General features: G+C 34.7%; 2 protein-coding genes across 8 annotated transcripts; both read right to left on the bottom strand.

Moving 5' to 3' along the window:
• Positions 1-148: 148 nt before the first annotated feature.
• On the bottom strand, positions 149-5,961 carry LOC110413645 (protein ARV 2-like). Of its 7 annotated transcripts, none has more exons than XM_021424544.2 (11): positions 5,263-5,878; positions 3,306-3,377; positions 2,700-2,791; positions 2,564-2,611; positions 2,348-2,423; positions 2,128-2,199; positions 1,959-2,041; positions 1,759-1,853; positions 1,147-1,213; positions 933-1,008; positions 149-402 (listed from the first exon to the last, which is right to left on the bottom strand). In XM_021424544.2, exons 2-11 carry the CDS (start codon positions 3,313-3,315, stop codon positions 317-319), a joined length of 705 nt encoding a protein of 234 aa, XP_021280219.1. In that variant the 5' UTR covers positions 3,316-3,377; positions 5,263-5,878; the 3' UTR covers positions 149-316. The 7 variants fall into 7 exon arrangements, 6 of the variants coding, with proteins under 6 accessions (XP_021280219.1, XP_021280220.1, XP_021280216.1 ...); XM_021424545.2 differs by having other exon boundaries at positions 2,128-2,173; positions 2,334-2,423; positions 5,263-5,861; XM_021424541.2 differs by having other exon boundaries at positions 933-1,213; positions 5,263-5,922.
• Positions 5,962-10,837: 4,876 nt separating this feature from the next.
• On the bottom strand, positions 10,838-13,196 carry LOC110414342 (B3 domain-containing transcription factor NGA1-like). The gene has a single exon (XM_021425471.2). The coding sequence runs from the start codon at positions 12,634-12,636 to the stop codon at positions 11,365-11,367; it is 1,272 nt and encodes a 423-aa protein (XP_021281146.1). The 5' UTR covers positions 12,637-13,196; the 3' UTR covers positions 10,838-11,364.
• Positions 13,197-20,307: the final 7,111 nt, after the last annotated feature.

Below are 20,307 nucleotides of genomic sequence, written 5' to 3'. Positions count from 1 at the left end.
TTGCCTTTGTGTACAAGTCATGACCAGTGCTTGATTCGATGAGGCACCACAAGCCCTAATCCAATACTACAACTTCCAAGAGGAATGATTGTAACTCGTTTATATGGCTAAGTGGGACTGCTGGCTTTTTTATGGGCCTTGAACAATATTAGACTTCCAGCCCAAGATATTGAACACTTGTGATGTTTACATTCGTGCAGCGACCACATGGAATACAAGATTAAAGAAGAAAAGGAAGAAAAGAATTATTTTCAGTTTGAATACAGTACGGATATTCAAACAAAAAACAAATGATAGAATATCTCAATGACCTGAACTAAAAAGCCTGAGTTGTACAAAATTTTACAGCATGCGCAATGAAGCAGGCCCCTACACATGGATTCATATCTGACTCGGTTATCACTAGTTCACAAAGAAACAATTCATCAGTATCTGCCAACGGGGATGAAGTAGACAATTCAGCTATCAATGAGATCTTTTTTTAGATCTTACAGGACAACATATTTAAGTTCAAGCGGCAAAATTAGCTAATTCAAGAACACATTGGACATCTTTTTTCTTTTTTGGGTAATAACATTTGAGATTTTACATATCAAAGTACTGCAAAAATCATAAAATTATTGCGATGTACAATACAAATGGTAATCTTTTCCATGGATGGAATCCTCAATCTCATCATGCCTCTCCCCCACAACTCCCTCCCACTTTGGGTAAGTTATGGTAAATTATCTTATCTACAAGGGCATATTCATCTACCCCTACTAACCTTGATTACTGACAACTGCCACATTCAAGAGCAAGGAAAGATCCTACTTTACCACATTTCAAGGCTCATGCAGTTGGCACCCAACAATCACCGCTATCAAGACTATATAAAAAATAGATGCTTATTATTTGTCATGTGAAAAACTGTGAAGTATTGATTATCTCACCTTTTAGTGCCACTGTATTAGATGATAAAACTAATAAATCAATGATGTAAATCACTGAAGGTGGAAATTCCCAGACCTGCAGAATGCAATAACGGAAGTTAGATGGATGATCTTGGATTACAAGTGGACAGATAGAAGAGAAAAAGTCCAGGAGAAAATGAAGAAGCCAGCAACATATTTTATAGAAATAAGATCTTAGCATTAGAAAGCAAACCATCATGGCAACAAGCAAAATCTTGAAGTAACTTGAAATTAGAACTGCGAGCAAAAGTTTGCCGAGCCTGTGAAGGTTAGAAACAGTAGGTACATTAACTGCTATGTTAAACAAAGAATACATCAGACAAAGAATTTAACAAATAGTTAAGTCAGTGGTACTACCTTATTCAATTATCCAGTAACACTGAATAGTTTTGGAACAATCCTAATTTCTGTGATGCCTCATCAACTTTGTTCATACCTCCCAAAAGATCTAGAAGTTACAATTACATTGTAGCCAACTGTCTCTAATCGTTTCCTAGTGCTACCTCTGAGCTCCCAATTGTCTCTAATCTCTTCCTAGTGCTACCTCTGAGTTCCCAATTTGGAAATTTCCGCAGCTTAAAATTTTTCATGCTATCCCCATCCTCCCCTCTCCCTTCCACGACTTCTTTTGCTTCTGCCATCTGGTAGATCTTAACCAAGGGCATGTCTCCTGACTACCCTACCAATGAATACTGGCTACCTATCTATAGCACTGTGGCTATTACCAATAAACCACATTTCAAAGTTCACTAGCCAGAGAGAAATCAAAAATAAGTACTCAGCTAAGAGAAATGCAAATACATACCTAAAGAATTGAGCTGATGTCTTCAGAAGTTTCCTGATCGCAAGAAGAAAACAACATAGAAACATAAAGTTTCCAAGAAATACGTCCACCAATATCTACAATTGGCATTAGCAAAGACATCAATCAAAACTGTATACAAACAAAACATATTAGAAATCAAGAATCTAAAATTTTTTAGCACTTGCACAAGAGGAACAAACCTTTCGATATAACCAAAAATATGAAGAAATGCTCATGGACATGCCCCATTTTTCATCATGTCTTTTGACAAGCAAACTTCTATCTTGGATCGATAAGGCACCCAATACATATAATATGAAGAATTCAAAGAATTTTTGAACAATTTTAAAGTATACTTAAAATGGATACAAGCATCAAGAACGAGAAAACCAAATAATAGCTTCCACAATAGACCCTGCAAAGTTTTCAACATACCCAATTCTATGTAAGAGTCAGCATGCACCCATGATTCTCAGTAATAAAACAAACACCAAATTTCCTGTTTTAATAATTAATCAATTAACCAAACAAATATAAACTGAATAACAATGAAAAACCAAACATTGTAATTGTACCTGAAAATAGGTACCTTGTTGGTTGAGTACATTGTAAAGTAGATGCCTATATGCTTTTGGCTTGTGCAAGATTAAATCAATCAAAACAATCTACACCAATTGAACAAATAAATCATTAACCCAAAACTTAAAAAAAGAAACAGTAATAAACTAACTAAAAAAATCAAAATGGTATTTGAGAAAAATGCTAAAAAAGTCAGTTTTTTTTTAAGCTATTAGAAGGCCTTTACCATGAGCTCACATTCGATATACTCATCGGCAACTGCTTTACATTTCTCCTATTAAAAAAATTCAAATCCACAAGTTAAAGGAGTAAATGAAAAAACCATGATTTTAGAAATTAAGAGAAATAATGGTTAAGCTTACACATTTCATCAATCGAATGTTTCCCGGTGAGTATTGAACAAACAGGGTTTTGACCTGAAACCCGCACTGGACACATCGATATTCCATTAACCCTGAACAAGAAAGAAAGTTCAATTTGTGTGTAGGGATTTTTTTTTCACTAGAGGAGATTTGACAGTGCAAAAGGCTGGACTTCAACTGCAAATTTGCAATGGCAAAGCCGAAGGGGACACTTGATCAGACAGACAGAAACTGAAATTCATTCATTTGGAAAGAATCAGGTTGGACAAACTCCAGATCTAACACCCTTAAATATTTTGGGTCATGACTTATCTTGGGAAGGCCCAAAAGTTTAGGCCAGGCTTACATTCGACATGGGCTAACCACGGCCCTAGTTAAATAGGCCCAAAAGATTTCATTAATTTCAGTCACAAGATTCCTAGCTACACTGAAAAGGAAAAAGAAAAAAATCATTGAAATGAAGTCCCTCACACCCTATAAAGAGAGATATACATAGGTTAAGTTTAATAGGCATAATTGATGATCATAAAGAAACCACTTGTGTGCAAGTACGAAGAAGATGAAGAAAGCCAAAACAAAAAAAAAGAACAAGAAAACAGAGAGTACCTTCTTTCATTTCTGATTTCACTGTTAAGTTCTTTCTTCTTGGCTTACATCTTTTTCCACTTTATTTTGAGACTGATGCAAGAGGAGTGAAACGTCTCAAAACTCTTTTGGGTGTTAGTCTTAAGATGGTATGCTAAAAAAATAGCAAGGACCATCTGTGTTTGCATGTGTTTAATTCCATATCTAAGTTGATAGAGGATACACAAAAATGATGCTTTTCCCTGGACTAACTTTTGCTGTCACTAAATATACATCTTATCTGCTTTGATTTCTTAAAGGATTAACTAGAAAGAACGAAAATATGTGAAAATGGAGAAAGTGAGAGAGTTTGATGGGCTTCTCAAGAGCTAACTTGATGTCTCCTCTCCTTCGAACTTTTGTTGAACCAGTTAGCCTCCTCTTGTACATCCACTTAGTTAATATTAGAAAAAGAATATTACACTTAATCTATTTTACATGTACTCTTAACTTTATCCTAATGTACCCTTGTTTGAGACTTCTTAAATATTTCACTATTTATAGCCACATAACACTTTGACCATCAAAATTAAAGTAAAAATTATAAAAAAAAAAACATAATGTCCCCATGTCTGATACCCTATTCCAAGTCCATGTAACACAGTTTTAGTTAGTTCAAAACTAGCTATAAATAAAGACAGACAATATCAACAACATATGACAAATTGTGGTGTTCGCAAAAAACATAATCTAGAACCTGCTTTCCAATTCCATTGCCATATTTATTTGTAAGACTGTAACCTACTAACCTTGTTTATTTAAAGAGAATTTCACCCTTAATGGATAGAGGAAATATCAAACAGATTTTGTGTGCTTTTTAGTTAGTTGTAATGTGAATTTGTTATATGCAATAGTTATCACAAATTAGAAAAGCTCAAATTCAATTATTAAAAAACAGTAGATTAGTAACATTTTGTAGAAAAAAATTGTTAAAAGTATAATTTTTGACTAATGGTCAGATCTTTCAAAAATGAGAAGGAAAGTGACGGGGAAAAGAGAAGCTAAACTTGCTCCAAGAAGATTTTGATAAGAGAAAGAATGTAAAGGAAAAAAAAAGGTAGAATTATTGTCCAACTCAATCACCCAACCAAAAAACTGCTTACTACAAATCATTTGAATTAAATTGTTTGAAAAGTGATCCATCCAATTTGTGGAGACTAAAATAAAAAACAAACTATATGTAGTATCAGTTTAGATAATATTAGTCTCCAATAAGTACATTATAATATTTAGAACTTGAAATTTTCAATTTAGACGTTTCAAATTCAAATTTTTGATAGAGAATGGTGACAGTCATAAGTACATTCCTTTGGTTACAACTTGAGACTCATTGGTTTTTAAGATCTCAAATTCTTATCTTATAATAGACTTATGTGATTTATTGGATAGAAATTATCTTGTTCCATATAGCTCAAAATCCTTGTGAAAAAAAAAAAAGAAATATCTTCTTTAATGTAACTTAAAATTCAATGAACTTAAATTTTCACATATACCAAATACAATTATTAAGACAACCATTGATGTCAACTAGTCTTGAAGTATGTTCTAATAATTAATATGCACATTTCCTATTTATAGCTAGATCTTGTTACATTAGTTTAATTAATGTTTTTCTTATCATAGTTTAATCAATGATTAAAACAAACCATGCTCATCCCTGTTAATTCATCATTCAAATTTTTTATGGCTTACAAAATTTTGCAAACAAACGACCCAGAAAAGAGAAATGCATCATTCAAATCAACTAAACCCTAACGATTCTCAAACAAAAATCACCGAACCAGCACCAAAAATAGGGCATTTCAGTTAAGCTAAATAGAGTTTGAATGGCCAAAAATTCAAACCCTAGAGAGAAAGAAAGCACGTCGAATCAAAGCTATAAGAAATAACTAAAACTACGAACTTAAGCTAAAAATGACTTAAGTAAAGAATTGCTTACCTGAAACAAAATCAAACCACGCGAGATCAAGAAGTGATGATTTGTGGTCGGCGACTGTCGACTGGTGATGCGGGAAATGGCATTTGAGGGCTATTTCAGCGGTATTATGAGATTGAGAGGCGGAGACAGAGGGCAGAGATGATTTGCGGATTTGGGAATGGACGAATGCTGAACGGGGAAAAGGGGGGCCGGATTCGGGTATTCGAGAAGGGATTTTGGGGGGAAAGCCGAAAGTATTAAATATATATATATATATAGTATATTTAAAAATGTATGTATCTCAGCGAAGGTAAAGTAACTTCTTGACCGTAACCTGTGATAGCATGAGTTCTTACTTCATCCGCTGCTCGAGACTAGAATCCAAGTGTGTCAGGTTCGGTTGTTACAGAACATGAATTTGACATACACAAACTCCTTTACACTGTCCATCTTCGATCATCAGAAGCCAATTGTCGTTTTCCTTCTTCTTGGTCACCGAGGGAAACTTAATTTGCTGCTATACCCAGATGGGGATGAATCTAGGACAAAATATCTGTTCCATGTGGACATTACCGGGCTTTGCTACTGTACCTCTTTGCCCATCCATCAATTCGGGAACAACTTATGGTAGAAATTTATATTTCTATCTTCACCCTGGTAACAAGTCCATCATCCACCCTAAAGTTATAAAATTTTAATAATTGAGCTTGGACAAAATGGCCGGCGCAGGACCAACTTCCATTTAATTGAGCATCGTCTCCCCCATATAACTTGATCAAATTTGGGACCAACATCAACATGCAAGTAGGTGTCTTCAAACTAGATCTCCAGTAGCTAATTAGTCTTTTTCCATCACTGTTATACTTTAGCACAATAAATGTAGCAGACCTCTGTGGACATTTCCTACATATACACACTTGCCCAAACTTTCCCATCTATCACCAAGAGAGAGAGAGAGAGAGAGAGAGAGATTGCATGAAATAACTCACATTCTTTATCTTATCAAAATCTATTTGAGCAACTTGAGATTTTTATTTCCCCTTTACTTTCCTTTTCATTTCTGAAAGATTTGATCATTACTCAAAAGTTATACTTTAACAATATTTTACAACAAAAAAAGGGTACTAATCTACTTTTGTTTTTAATAATTGGATAAATAAGCACTCACAATTAATCTCCTTGGTGTATATTTCCTCTATTCGAAGGAGGCAAAATTTCCTTTACATGAACAAGGTTAATTAATTAATAGGTTACTGTCTTAGAAATAAATATGTCAATGGAATTGGAAAATAAGTTCTAGATTTTTTGCTCCTGCCACCACAATTTATCGGCATAATATTGCTATTGTCTGTCTATATTTATAGCGAGTTGTGAATTAATTAAAAACTATATTATATGAAATCGAAATAGGATGTCCGGTATGTTTTGAAGTTCAAATTGTTACATGTATTTCAGATATAAAGTTAAAATTTTATAAATAAATTAAAAGTAATGTTCTTTTTCTTATACCAATGGAAGGGGACCAATTGGTTCAACGAAAATTAAAAAGAGGGGGAGACATCAAATTAATTAGCTCTTGAGAATCCAATTGCACTTCTCTAACTTTCTCCGTTACCACACATACATATTGTTTTTATTGCAATATGGCCTTAAGTCTCATATCTGTTAGTTTATGGCTAGAGACTTATCACGGTATTCATGAAATCTTTCCATCAACTAATATATGATTAGAAACAAATCTTAATTCGTTTCTTAAAAAAAAAAAAAAGAAGGAAAAAGATTCAATTAGTGACAGCAATAGGAAGCTTTAATTAACACAGGGAAAAAGCATCAATTTTGAGTATCCACCGTCGACTTAGATATAAATGGAATTGAAAGCACATAAACAGGAGCGTGGTCCATGCAATTGTTTTTTTCAGCATAGAGTTTGGACAATTCACGCCTCCTGCAACAGCCTCAAAATAAAGTGGGAAAAAATGTTTAAGCCAAAAAGAAAAAACTTAACAGTGAAATCAGAAATGAAAGAAGCCACTCGCTTGCCTTTTTGTTTTTTGTTTGGCTCCCTTGAGCTTCTTTGTGCCTCGCACGCATGTGGTAATCTTCGCCATCATCGTCAATTATGGCTATGAAACCTAACCTATGTATATCTATCTTTATAGGGTGTGGGGGACTTCAATTTCAACGACTTTTTTTCTTTCTTTCTTTTTGAGCGTATAGGCTGGGAATCTTGTGATTTTGATATTAATGAATCTTTTTTAACAATAATTCAACCCATGCTGCTTTGCTCCCTTATTTGTATTAAATATAATAATATATACCGTATGCTTTTATATATTCTTATATATCAAAATCTTTCCAACATCCGCGGCTTTAATCTTCATTGCTAGTTAGAGGTCTAGACCTTATCTTTTCCCACAGTGTCAAAGCATCATGTAAACATCAAGGAGATGATCATGCTCCTGCTGCATTAGGAACAAATGGGTTACCTGAAAATTTGCTTTGTTTCTGTAATGCTATCCTTGGTCTCCTTGATGCTTAAGCTAGCGCATATACTCCCACGATGAGCTAATATATATATATATATATATATATATTCTCCACCTCATTTTGAAGGGATGGATGCATCTAACTGATAAGGGCTTGGCTCAGATGGCAGACAGTGGTTCACTGTGCATAACTGTGAGACGGTGAGAGAATGAAAGGTTGAGCAGTAGCTTGCGAAGTGAATACTTCCATTGTCATCTAAACAGTGGCAAAAGAACGTTTCAGAGTACTTCCTTTGTCATCTCAACTAGCAGCAAACACAAATTGAATGACTCGATTTGAGATGTACACCACGCTTTTTAATCTTTACCAGGAATCAACTTCTGCGAGATATTCACTCACGTGATTTCAAGTTGAATATTTTTAACCAATGCAGCACAGTATCATCTATGCTACGAACAAATTATGAAACAATGCAGCCATTAAAAGAATCCCCCAACCTCTCTCTCTCTCTCTCTTTGTTATCTTTCCTTTGTGAGCTTTTCTTTTTACCCTCTCTTTTCTCTTGGCCAAACATTGTATCAATGCTTATGTGTTCATGGTGACAAACACTTCATTAACTGCTTATCTCACAATAATTGATGGACCGAAATTTGACTTTTTACATTTAGAAGAAATGGAACTGGAATTTGCATGCACAGAATGATTTCTGTTAAAATTTTTTCTGCAAGTCCTGGATCAATGTAATGCAAATGTTATCCAATTAATCAAATTCATATAAGCTGTGTTTTCTTTTGGGTAGAAGATGCTACAAGTCTATTTGTTTGACTGCAATTCCACAGAATAAAAAAAAAAAAGAAGGCCTAGCTACGCATTTCATGTTAAGAGAGAGAGACCCTGAGTCAAGCAGACATTACCAACTTCTACTCTTTTACTAAACGTAGTGCAGCTGTGTCTCATGCATATTCAAGTATATATATGGTTTACTACTGGTGCAATGTTAGGGAAGACTAAATAGTGGATGAGTATACAAACCAATTCTATTTAAAGTTCATTAATATTTGGTAACTTGCCTAATCAAATGGAAGTTTGTTTGCTTTCTATGATAATTTAATCTGAACAGATGGATATATAATTGACATAGATCTTAGATATTGCGACCATCACCATATGCCACTGGTATTTACATCTTTCTGTATAAAAATTATAACCTCTCACGGTCTTCAATGTCTCAAACTAATGAAACAATTCATATATGAACCAAAATATCACCCTGGCCCCAACTATTGGCACACAGCCTTTGAAGTTTTATAATGTTTATATAACGAATGGCAGTTGTGTAGCATTCAGTTCTTATGGAAAGTAATGTACTGCAGTAGTATGTTTTAATAGTATTTATTTTAATTCACTGTTGCACTGCATGGCCACACACAAGAACAGATAATCACAACTTTTATACTCCATATTTCATCATTGCACAATTCAGAAACCAATGCTTCCTTGAATAAAAAAATATGTTGCGGTAATTAATAAGAATGCAAAGAGAGTATTTTGTTTCTGTTATTGTTACTTTGGTATGCTTTACATGCTTATCTGCATAAATCTATCCAATAGCTCTTTTCTTTTTAATCTCTTAGTTTTCTTACATATTAGAGATTTTCTGTGGGATAATACTGATAGAACTGTATACACTTCTAGCATCTGTATCTATACCATCAACATGATCAATTCTATACATCTTTTTGAGATGCAGATGTCTTGATCCCATAAATATGGAATTATGCAGTAACTAACTATTGCAAGCTCGAAGCATGAAATCAAGTGAATGCATGATCCAGAATAAGACATGTAGAAATTGGTCAAAATTATATAAAAACCATGGAAGATATGCATTTGCTGCATAGACTTTTAAAAACCTGTCAAACTACTCTTCAAGGCCAAGGCAAAGATTAGTACTTCTAATAGTGACCATAGTAACACTCACAGATGCCCCTAATATACACAGTGAAAGCAATATATATAGATATATCAAAGTAGAAATGCATTTCTCTTCGCTGACTAGACATAGATGCCAGCAGGTTTTGTGTAATTTATTCATGAATGCAATTAGACTAACCAGGAAGGACAAGAGAAAATTCACTGCATTTTAATGCTTTACTACTATTTTAGCCAATTTGGAAGCCATATTACTCAGTTTCACAAGTGAAAATAAATAATTGATTGAGAATGTTACAGTGAATATTTTGAATTACCAATTACCCCTACAGCATGCATACCGAGAAAATCAGATCTTCTTCAAGGGATACTAGTGGATTTGAATGCTTATAAATTGCTGATATAACCAACCTAAAAGTATTTATTAGTTGAATCAAACATTATTTTAACCTTTTCATGTCATTTGAGAAGCTATATTTGATGACAAAGTACTGCTTCAGTTATTTTCCTAGTAACCTGAACTACCTGCTGTTGCATATCAGTGTTTTCTCGTAATCCACAATATTTCTGGGGAATCTTTGTATTAAGTATATATAGTAAAATGGAAACATAACCAACAAGAACCTGTGTAAATAGTACTGTTTGTACAATGTAATTTAACCAATACGTAAAGAGTCATTAGGCTGAATTAATGGTGCTTTAATTGAACTTAATTAAAACTTATCAGATGCACCGCTGACAATATTTGACGCAAATATATAAATCCAAAAAAATATTCAACAAAGCAATGAGTTCTTACAAATATTGGGTGAAGTCCAGTCTTAATAGACCTATCAGTTGGGGAATCTGAACCCTCTTTGGCATAAGAAACTTTTTTGTGCGTAGCAGTCCAGACAAGATCATGGCTGTAAAGAGAAGACACGAATTACCAAGAAGTAGTGACGGAAAATCTATCTGGCAACAAATGAGAAGTGATGAATATGCAGGAAAATTTTTTCAAATTAGCAATAAGAATACAGATATTACCTTTTACAGTGCTGCAACTTTTCTGTGCATTACCTGCAAGCCTGCAGCTTAGTTGTTCAGCGGTAACAAGCCAAGAAAAATAATAAATTAACCTAACATGGAGAAAAGAGAGAGAGAAAGAGAGAGGGGGGTGGGGGGGGGGGGGGGGGTGTGAAGAAAGTTCTTTTTTTAAGACTATAAATCCATCAGCTACCATGCATAACAGCACAAGTAAACACTGACAGGCAGGAGGGAGGAAGGGGGAGAGAGAATGTACAGATGATATGATAACCAGAGAACTATATATATATATATATATAATATATCCCAAACAAACTGGGGAAAAGCCAGGATGCAGTTTGGAAAGGCCAGTGCCTAGTAATGGAAAATATGATTTAATAAACAAGTTGGGAATATGCTGATATATTCTGTATATGTATTATACACAATTTTCAACTTCATATGTTGCACCTTCTTCTTTAGCTCTTCACAGATCCCAAACCTCAACTAACTAATGTACTAAAACAATATTTAAAGAAATAAATAAAAAAAGGAGGAAGAAAAAAAAAAAAACTCAGTAGCTAAAACTTATCTTGAATATCTTTTAACCCTCTTTCTTAAATCCAGTGCCGCCTGTCGCAATTTTGATGACAAAGGCAACAATAAGAAAATGCAACCAGTTCACTGTATTTCTCTTCATCATAGATCCAAATCAATGGACAAGGAAGATTTTCCTTTCTTTGAATATTCAGCTTCCATTCGGGACAGTGGGGTATTATTATTATTGGACAATCTTGACTGGAGAGAAGAGAAAGAGAAATGAGGAGAGTCATCTGAACCTATTGTGTTTGTGCCATGAGGAAAAGTCGAGGAAGATTCATCTTGTGTAGGACACTCCATGTTCACACCAAACAACCTTAGCCTTTTAGCCGCAGTTTTATTACCCTGAACAACTGGCACTGAATCAATCACCATTGGCTCTCCTCCTCCTTCTTGCACTGCCCCAATTTGATGATATTGATGATGATGATGTGACCCAGATGATGACCTTAGGTGATACTGCGCCACATTGCCATAAGTAATTGCCTGATGATGTTGCTGTTGTTGCTGCTGCTGCTGCAATTGTAGTTGTTGCTGTTGATGATGATGATAATGATGATTATAAGGATAAATGCTGTAATTCAACCTATGCAAAGGTTCATAGTTTCGTGGCATGCACATGGGTTGAGGAGGCAGCGAGTAGAGTCTACCCCACCGGACTGACTGAGGAAAGTTAAACTGATTTTGGAGCTGAATATGCGCAAGCGATGTTGGATCAGGTGCAGTAGGCCTGCGCCTCCAATCAATGAATAACCGGTCTTTTCCGGAGTCCCCAACACCCCGTTGAAATGACACGATGTCACCTGCATCAAGCTTTTTTTCCTTGACAAAACGGCTCCACCCTTTGGTCATCACATAACTCTGGCTACTATTCCAATAGGAGTACCGGAACCGCCACGACTTGCCGTTCCGATCTTCGAAATTCAATAACAGCCCTTTTTCATTTGATGAGGAGTCAAGAGGGAAGTACTTCTCGGCATGTTGCTTTGGTATAACGAGGCGGTTGAGCTTCCCTACATCGCTTGGTGTGACGACTTTATCAAACATGTGTTCTTTCTCAGTAGACCTACTACTATCGCCACCTCTACAGCTTCCGATATTTGATTCTTCGTTATTGTTGCCAAGTGACAAGTCCATCAGCTCTAGTTTCCTGTCAAAATTGATAGCAGACTCTTGGGATTTATAATCTGCTTGAGAATCCAAGTTTCTCAGCCACAGGTTTTGATGTTGCTGAGGAGCAGTGTCTTTGTACTTTGAAGAGGCAGAAGAAGAGGAAGAGGAAAATGGGAAGTTGCTCGTTTCTCTTATCACTTCCTCATCATCTTCCTCTTCGTTATTACAATAGCCTTTTTCTTCTAGCACAAAGTTCATTATGATGACCCACTTCCAAAAATTTTACCTTCTTTACCACACTAGATGATATGATTGGGATGAAAATCCACCATAAGATTGATGGCCAAAATGGGGGGAAAAGGTAACAAAGAGACAGAAGAAAAGTGGGTCTACACTCTAGATAGCTGCTGAGACTCTTTAGTTTCTAAGGAGAAATAAAACTAGAACAAGACCTGACCTGCAAATACTGGTTTCTTGGGAGTATGATTTTCTTTCTTCTAGATCTTTGAGGGCCGAGGGAAGCAAAAGGCAGGCGTCAGTACAAAAAACGACCGGGTCGGTGCCTTCTTCTTTCACCAAAAGAAAAAACACTGAAAACCCTAAACAAGACAAATTCAGGCCATGGAGGAATCAACAGGAAATGGTTATTTCTCGTAGTTGACCTGGCATTTGGCTTAGAGAAAGCAAAATGAAAAAGAAGAGGGAGAAGTAGAGGAGGGAATTAGGCTGGAACCCAGTTTTCCTCCCTCGAAGCTTCTTTCTGTGCCCAAGTTTAAGCTAATATTTTTTTTTCTTTTCTTTTTTGGTTCTTAAAGAGAGACCCATGTGAGAGAAAGAGGAATAGAGAGTGGAAGGTAAATACTCCTACGTAGGGGCCCATGAATGATCTGGTTCGACTCATGTGAGCTTGTCCTTTTCATTATTTTTGGTTTATCTCTATTATCTTCTCCGCTAAGACCCAAATGGCCAGTTGGTCTTTAACTCCTCAATCAGCTTTGTACTGATCAATATTTGCCCACAAAGTCATTTGCATTATTATTACTATTATTACTGCTGCTTCTGTTTTGCTTACCATAACTTCTCTTTTCCTTTCTTGCTTTTGTTATAGGCCACAGCCAGGCCGGTTGAGTGAAAGAGAGAGAGAGATTGAGCATGTTATAGTTAGGTTTCGAGTTTTGACTTTGGCGTCATTGATTGTGTGCTGGTCCTGCGAAAGGAGAAAAGTTGAGGAGATTGAAGCAGACCGACCTGCCTCTTCCTGCTCTCATCCTCCTCCAACTAGTGGGAAAACAAAAAAAAAGGGCAAAAACCCAAGCAAGCACAGAAAGATTCCTCTATTATCATGCAACAAACCAAACTCCACCCCCCACATTAGTGCAGCTCAAGTTCATCAACCCTTTTTCAAGCTTTCCAACTTTCGACTTCCAGCCATCTCTCTCTCCAATGTCTGCTGCTTCTTTCCCAGTGAATCATAAGGGATACAGCTAACTCTCCTTCTTAACCTTTTTTTATATATATATATATATATGAATAAAAAATTATACATTAATCATTAAGTCAAATGGTGAAAGATTGTATTCATTCATAATTACAAATGTTTTATTAAATAATCAATTTTTAAAATTTTTTTACAAGTATATATACATGTATGTACATACTTCGCTTGCATACATTAGTGAACCTTTATTTTTTTGAACTGTCTCCAATTATGATGACAAGTGAACCTTTTTTAAAAAAAAAAAAATTGGACCATATTGCAACTTGCTAATATGACTATACTCATGTAAGGCTAATAAATTGTTTAATATTAATATATAAATTATATAAAAGCTTGAATTATAGATAGGGGATAAATGAACGTAGATAACTAGATGAGATATTTAAAAGGATAATAAATAAAAATAAACTCAAAGGTAAAGCGTCATTTGATTTGAGCTATAAATATACACCATTTTAAACTCCTTTATTTCTTTCCGGTTCAGAAAAAGAAAAATTTTAAGAATTAAGGACAACCAAAAGTTATGAAAATTATGAGTCAATTAACAAATAATTACTGTACTGTTGCTTGATGAGTAGGGAAAGGTGCATTAATTTGAGAAAAAATAAAACACGGTGCTTAATTAGGGATGTAATTTACTCTCTAATCAAGGCCCTGTTTCCTTTCGTTGTCGTGGTTTTGAGTATGAAGAAATAAATGGGGCTCATTTATCAATGTCAAAAATTGTAGGTAGTTATACGACAAAATATTCTTTCCCCGTGTCTGGTAATTGAGGACCTTTGGAATTTAAGGAAACGTGGGGGATCTACCAAGTCTTTTCAACTCTTCACTTAATTGCCAACTCAGTTCACTTACTTTCTTCCTCCTTTTTGGTAAGTCCATGGATACAAAGCTGGTAGAATGCTTTTCATAATTTGTTGTTACTATATATTTTTTATAGAGTTTTTACTTAAAATGTCGTTGCCTCATAAAGCTCAGCTTACCACTTGACACTGCATTAAATGGTAAACAACCTAATTCTTCACATAAAAACAAAAACATTCATTTAGGCTTCAAAATCGTAGTGAATCTTATGTTTTCATTAATCTTAGAGGATTCAAGTGACATATATAGCGGTATATATAGGTTCCTTCTCATGAATTTGATTCTCGATTTCTCTTTATTGTTGTTTTTGGACTCCTTGATTTAAATAGAAGTTGGAACTCTTGACAAATTTATTTGATTTATTTGACAAATTTCACTTGGACTTGACTCAACTCGTAACTAGCAACCAGTAAAGGGTGCATTGGGATTTGGGTAAACAGGTTATGTTTTGAGTCTTAGTATTTTTATTGTTTCAATGAAGTTAGACGTGACATATAATAATTATAATTATAATTATAATCAAATATTATATTTAATATAAAAAAACAAAAGTTGGATCATATTTACATATGATGAAATTTTTAAATTTTTTTTTATTATTGAAACGATACTTCATCAGTATCGTTAGTCATTTTAGTATTTATGTGAAAAAAAATAATTAATTTTACATGATAGTAATTTATTAGTCAAGAGGAATTTTATCTTCTAATATTTGAATTTTAATAGACTCGAATATCCAAAGTCATCCCAAAATTTCCTTAAAAAAATCCAACACAAGCGTTCAATAATAAAGAAAAAAATAAAATCCTAAAAGAAAGAGTAATTTAGGATCCTCAGTTCGCATGATTTTTTTTTATTGAGAAAAGATGATTTGAATTTTATTTTTTAAATAATGAGATAATGTACCAATCAATAAATTAAAAATTCGAATGTATTTTCTCACACGATCTTGACACTCTTATTTTTCATATGGGATAAACATAGAACCAGAGAACTCCTATACAAATTTTTGTTAGACGGTTCTACAATGAATTAGGCTTTAATCTCGTACGTACACTGAAATTTTGCTTTCTGCAAACATAACTAGTCATCAGCAGAGGTGGATGTGGCTATTGATTCATGTGGTCCAATTGGATCTTCCACTTTATGCGTTGGACAAAAACCTCCACGAAAATTTTTCAATAATCAAATTCGGGTTCATTACCAGGATTATTGATATATAAAACACAGCTTAATTACCTCCCTCTCCTAGTAATTAACCATGTCTGTCATCTACGGCAACATCAACCTTATCGTCGACAACACCGACACCAAGAAGTTTTAAGGTTAATGAGTATCTCTGAAGCTGACAATTGTAATTTATTATGTCAATACCATTTATGAGTGATCAGATAATTAGGTTGTCGGACCAAACAACATTGTCCTAAATCTATGTATTTCTATAAAAACAAAAAAACAAACCCAGATAGTACAAGATTGTATTTTAAATACGCAAACATAGATATTTGTTAATGTATGCATGGACTATAAGACAGTATACGGCCGTATGAAACAGCTAATGAGGTTGACGCGTGAAGAAGTCCCCCACTTTTTTTATTTTTTTTTAACTTGGTTCGGGTTTGCACTGAGAATTAATTTGCCTTGTTTGCGTTAGTTCAATGTGCTGCCTGCCTGCCTGCCCCAGTCATTGACTTGGGGAATTTGCATGCCAAATTTTTCACTCTTGCAATTAGTGTCCCCTAAAATCAGTAGCCCCACTTTGTCTGGACCATTTGGACAACTATCATTTTTAAAATAGAAGTAACAGTATTTATATCTGCACAAATGAAAATTGAATGATTTCTAGGTAGTATAAATATATATATATATATGATATAGGGTTTAGATGTATAATACTATATTATTAGTAAATTTATGTAAATTTATAACACCAACTAGCTAGTTTTGATGGTGTGGGGTAGGCAAGTACCCAAAATAAAACATTGGGTAGAAATGAATTTTGAGGAATAACAAAAGGGTAATTAAGATGTGATTGAAATAGTTTTAGCAAAAAAAAAAAATTATATATTGCAAATCCAATAAATAATGGTTAATAAGTTGGTCATTCTTTAGCGAATGTTTTCATCAACTGTTTAAGCTTTCAATTAATATACATGAAGTAATACCTAGAGCAGTTAATTCTGAACCAAGACTTAAAAATATTGAAATCAATGTTTTGCTCAAGTTTACACTAAGTATAGCCCTAATTCTTTTCTATAATTTTGGTAGTACAAATCTTTTTCTCTTTCTAAAAGAAGGCAAAAAGAAACAAAAAAATACAAAGAATGCAGAAGTGCAAAAATCAAAATGGCACTGTGGTTAAGATTCAGCCACATGATTTAACAGATGCAAGGGGTTTTTTTTTTGGTTTTTAATTCAAATTGAAGTGTACCTAGGCAGGCAATCTCCGGCTGGAACTGCAAAAGCAAACAAAGCAAAGTACTGTTCCTTTACTCTCTTTTCTTTTTCGTGATCTATAGCTGAAAACAGGTGTAAGAGTACAGTGCATTGAACGGCCTTAAGAAGAAACAGGCTCATCAGCAACCTCCCTTTGATGTGTAATTATGGTTATACGCAAACAGGTCGTAAGTAACGTTTACCGAGAATTTACGAGGAAATCTCATGAGTTAACATCAAAGCTCAGAGAGGAAAGGGGAGGAGAGGGTAGGAGAAGGATGGGCTCTCACTGCTAAGCCTGCCCCTTAAAGTTAAAAAGACTTAAAGCTAAAGCCTACTTCCAAACCCTATTGGGGACCTCTCTCTCTCTCTCTCTCTCTCCCTCGTCTTTCTCTCTTTCATCATTTATTCAGATGAAAGGTCCTCATGCTCCACCATTTATATATAGTTTTTTTTGTCAATACTATTTTATTTACAGTAATAAATTAATGTAGTAGTACTGATTTATTTCTTTATTACTGTCTGGTGAAATTGTATTTAGAGTTGCAACTGTTGGGTTACAGTTTATATGCGTATAGGGTCGAGCTCACAGACCAGAGGGTCAGGACCACACTCTCTCCTATCATAGGGCACCCCCCACCCCCATCCCCCACCGTCCGCTCTTTTTCCCTCCCAAACCAGACTCCCACACAAATACACAATGATCCAGTTGGCGGTTATCTTGTTTCATAATTCTTGTGCTGGCAATTTGTCCCCTTTCCTCTCTCTCTCTCTCTCTCTCTCTCTCATCTTCACAGATGTCTTCCCTTACCTTGCCAGTGACCATCATATTCTCGTCACTTCTTTTAGTTCAACAACTGCATCACCCCACCTATTCACAGCCATAATGTGGATTTGGAGTAGCTCAGTTTTTTTTTTTGTTATGCAATAAAAAGTGTGTATATATATATATATATATATACAGTGGCTAGCTAGCTATCTTCATTAACCCACTAATATACTGTTTAAGTACTTTACAACTTTTATTTTCGACACAAAAATAATTTGCAAAGATTGTGAGTTGAAATTGAGATTGCATTAAACATTACTTTTTTTTTAAAAAAAGTTTTGTGAGTTCTAGTCTTAATTAGTATGTAGAAAGAATACATGTATATATATATATATATATTAAAATAACAATGATCATGTTTAGCCCATTAAGGGACATTCTGAATTTTATGTCGTGGTTTGAAGAATATTATGATACAGGTGTATTGAAGGTTTATGATTATGCATCTGATTTGGATCCTCTTGGAGAGAAACGGTAAAAATTAATGAGGAAACTAGGGGCTTTGTTTTTTGGCTTATGATGTTTGGTGAGAGACAGATCCCCTCTTTCATTGGTCTCTTTTTCTCTCCCATTTAAATTCTATCCACAAACCAGGTTTTATTCATAGTTTATTAAACCAAAAAGGCAGCATAGAGAGATGGGTCTCCATCAGCTAGTGGTATCCCATTCTCATGAGGATGTATGAGGATAATTGCAACAACTGTCATGCCCCCGAGTCTAGGAGTAAAGTAAGCTAAGATTGCCACACTCAAGATTTCATATGAGGCTAGCTATGGTTCTACTTGAGACGATGAGATTAATCTAATGATATTGCAAATGCAAGAAATCTCAAACAGTGTGGGCCCAGATGTAAGGGGAGAGGGGTGCATACAAAATACAAATCAACCAGGTAGCTGATAAAGGGACTCGAAATGTAGAGAGGATACCCAAATAATTCCTTTTGAAAAAGGCAAAAACATATATGGGCACACTCCCGGGACGGCTGCATGCTTTAGCTTGTAGCAGCTATAGAGCACAGTAGCAGCAACAGCTGCAGCTGCTGCAGCTGTATATATGTGTACATGTAAGAGATATAATTATTATTATTATTATTATAATTAAAGTTAGCACACCACCACCTCCTCTTCTCCTCTTCTATAACCTCACAGTACTAGCAGTCTACTGGCCCACCCTGCCCTCTGAAAACCGTTGAGCCTTGCTGTTTAGTCGCTTTCCCTTTTTTTCATTGCACACCCATCTAGCCCATTAGCTACCTATAGCTCTCTCTCATTTATTCATGTTTTGCGGTGCCGAAACTGCACAAATAATTTTCTTTCTCCCTTTCATGCACCTTTTCCTCTTCATAATGTTTGATTTTTTGTATGCAAAATCTAAGTGTAGATAGGACCTTCCCCGCTGCCAAGCTGTAACCACAAATTCGGTCGAGCGTTTTGAGTTTGTTGGAAGTCATTACATGTCACTTAATGGAGGATAAAAGTTCTCCACCACCTACTGGACAAAAAGCGCTGTTCAAACATTATTAACCTCTTCAGCCCAAGGGAATTACAGATACATACTTCTATCTGCTCATTCTTATCTTAATTTCTTATCCATATCATTTTTCCTTCCTTTAGGTCAGCCTTAATATTCTTGAAAACTGAAAAACCCTGTGGTTAGTAGAATTCTTTTCTCTTGTACTTGTAAAACAAAACTTATTGGACTATAATTTTTATATAGGTAATTATAAGAAATGAAATAAGTATACAACAGACGGATTTTTTCAGCCGGATGAACTCTGAAATAGACTACTAATTTTTAATGTATTATATTAACAAGCATTCTTCATCAACTGAGATTCCCTTGTCCTCCTATCTCTTTGTATTTATTGCCCAGATCATTTGCCTTTAGTTCGTCCACTGTTTTCTGTGAAAACCAACTACTTAAAATAGATGCATAAAATGCCTGGCTCGGCAATAAGTATTATTGGTCCAATAATTTTTTAAGTCCATAAAATCACTTATTTGATAAAAAAAAACTTAAAAAGTTAGATTATTAATAGCAAATAACTTGCAAAGTTTGTATGGATTTTTCATTAATATCATAATTATCCCCATCGGCTTCAAATGCTCTTTGTACGAATGAGAAGTGGACCATGAAGTAGTGACGATCACCACACTTTAGTTTTTAATTTTTTATTATTATATATATATAATTTGAAATATATGAATCTATAATCTTGTATAATTACCTTTATTCACTCCTTATATAAAATCTCAAGTCTGCCACTAGAGGTGGAGAGTATGCAAGAACTCCTAGCAACTCT

Source organism: Theobroma umbraticum, unplaced genomic scaffold, assembly GCF_002168275.2.
Source record: "Theobroma umbraticum cultivar Fairchild unplaced genomic scaffold, ASM216827v3 scaffold_4.1, whole genome shotgun sequence".
NCBI lineage: Eukaryota > Viridiplantae > Streptophyta > Magnoliopsida > Malvales > Malvaceae > Theobroma > Theobroma umbraticum.
This window is presented reverse-complemented; position numbering and strand designations above follow the sequence as displayed.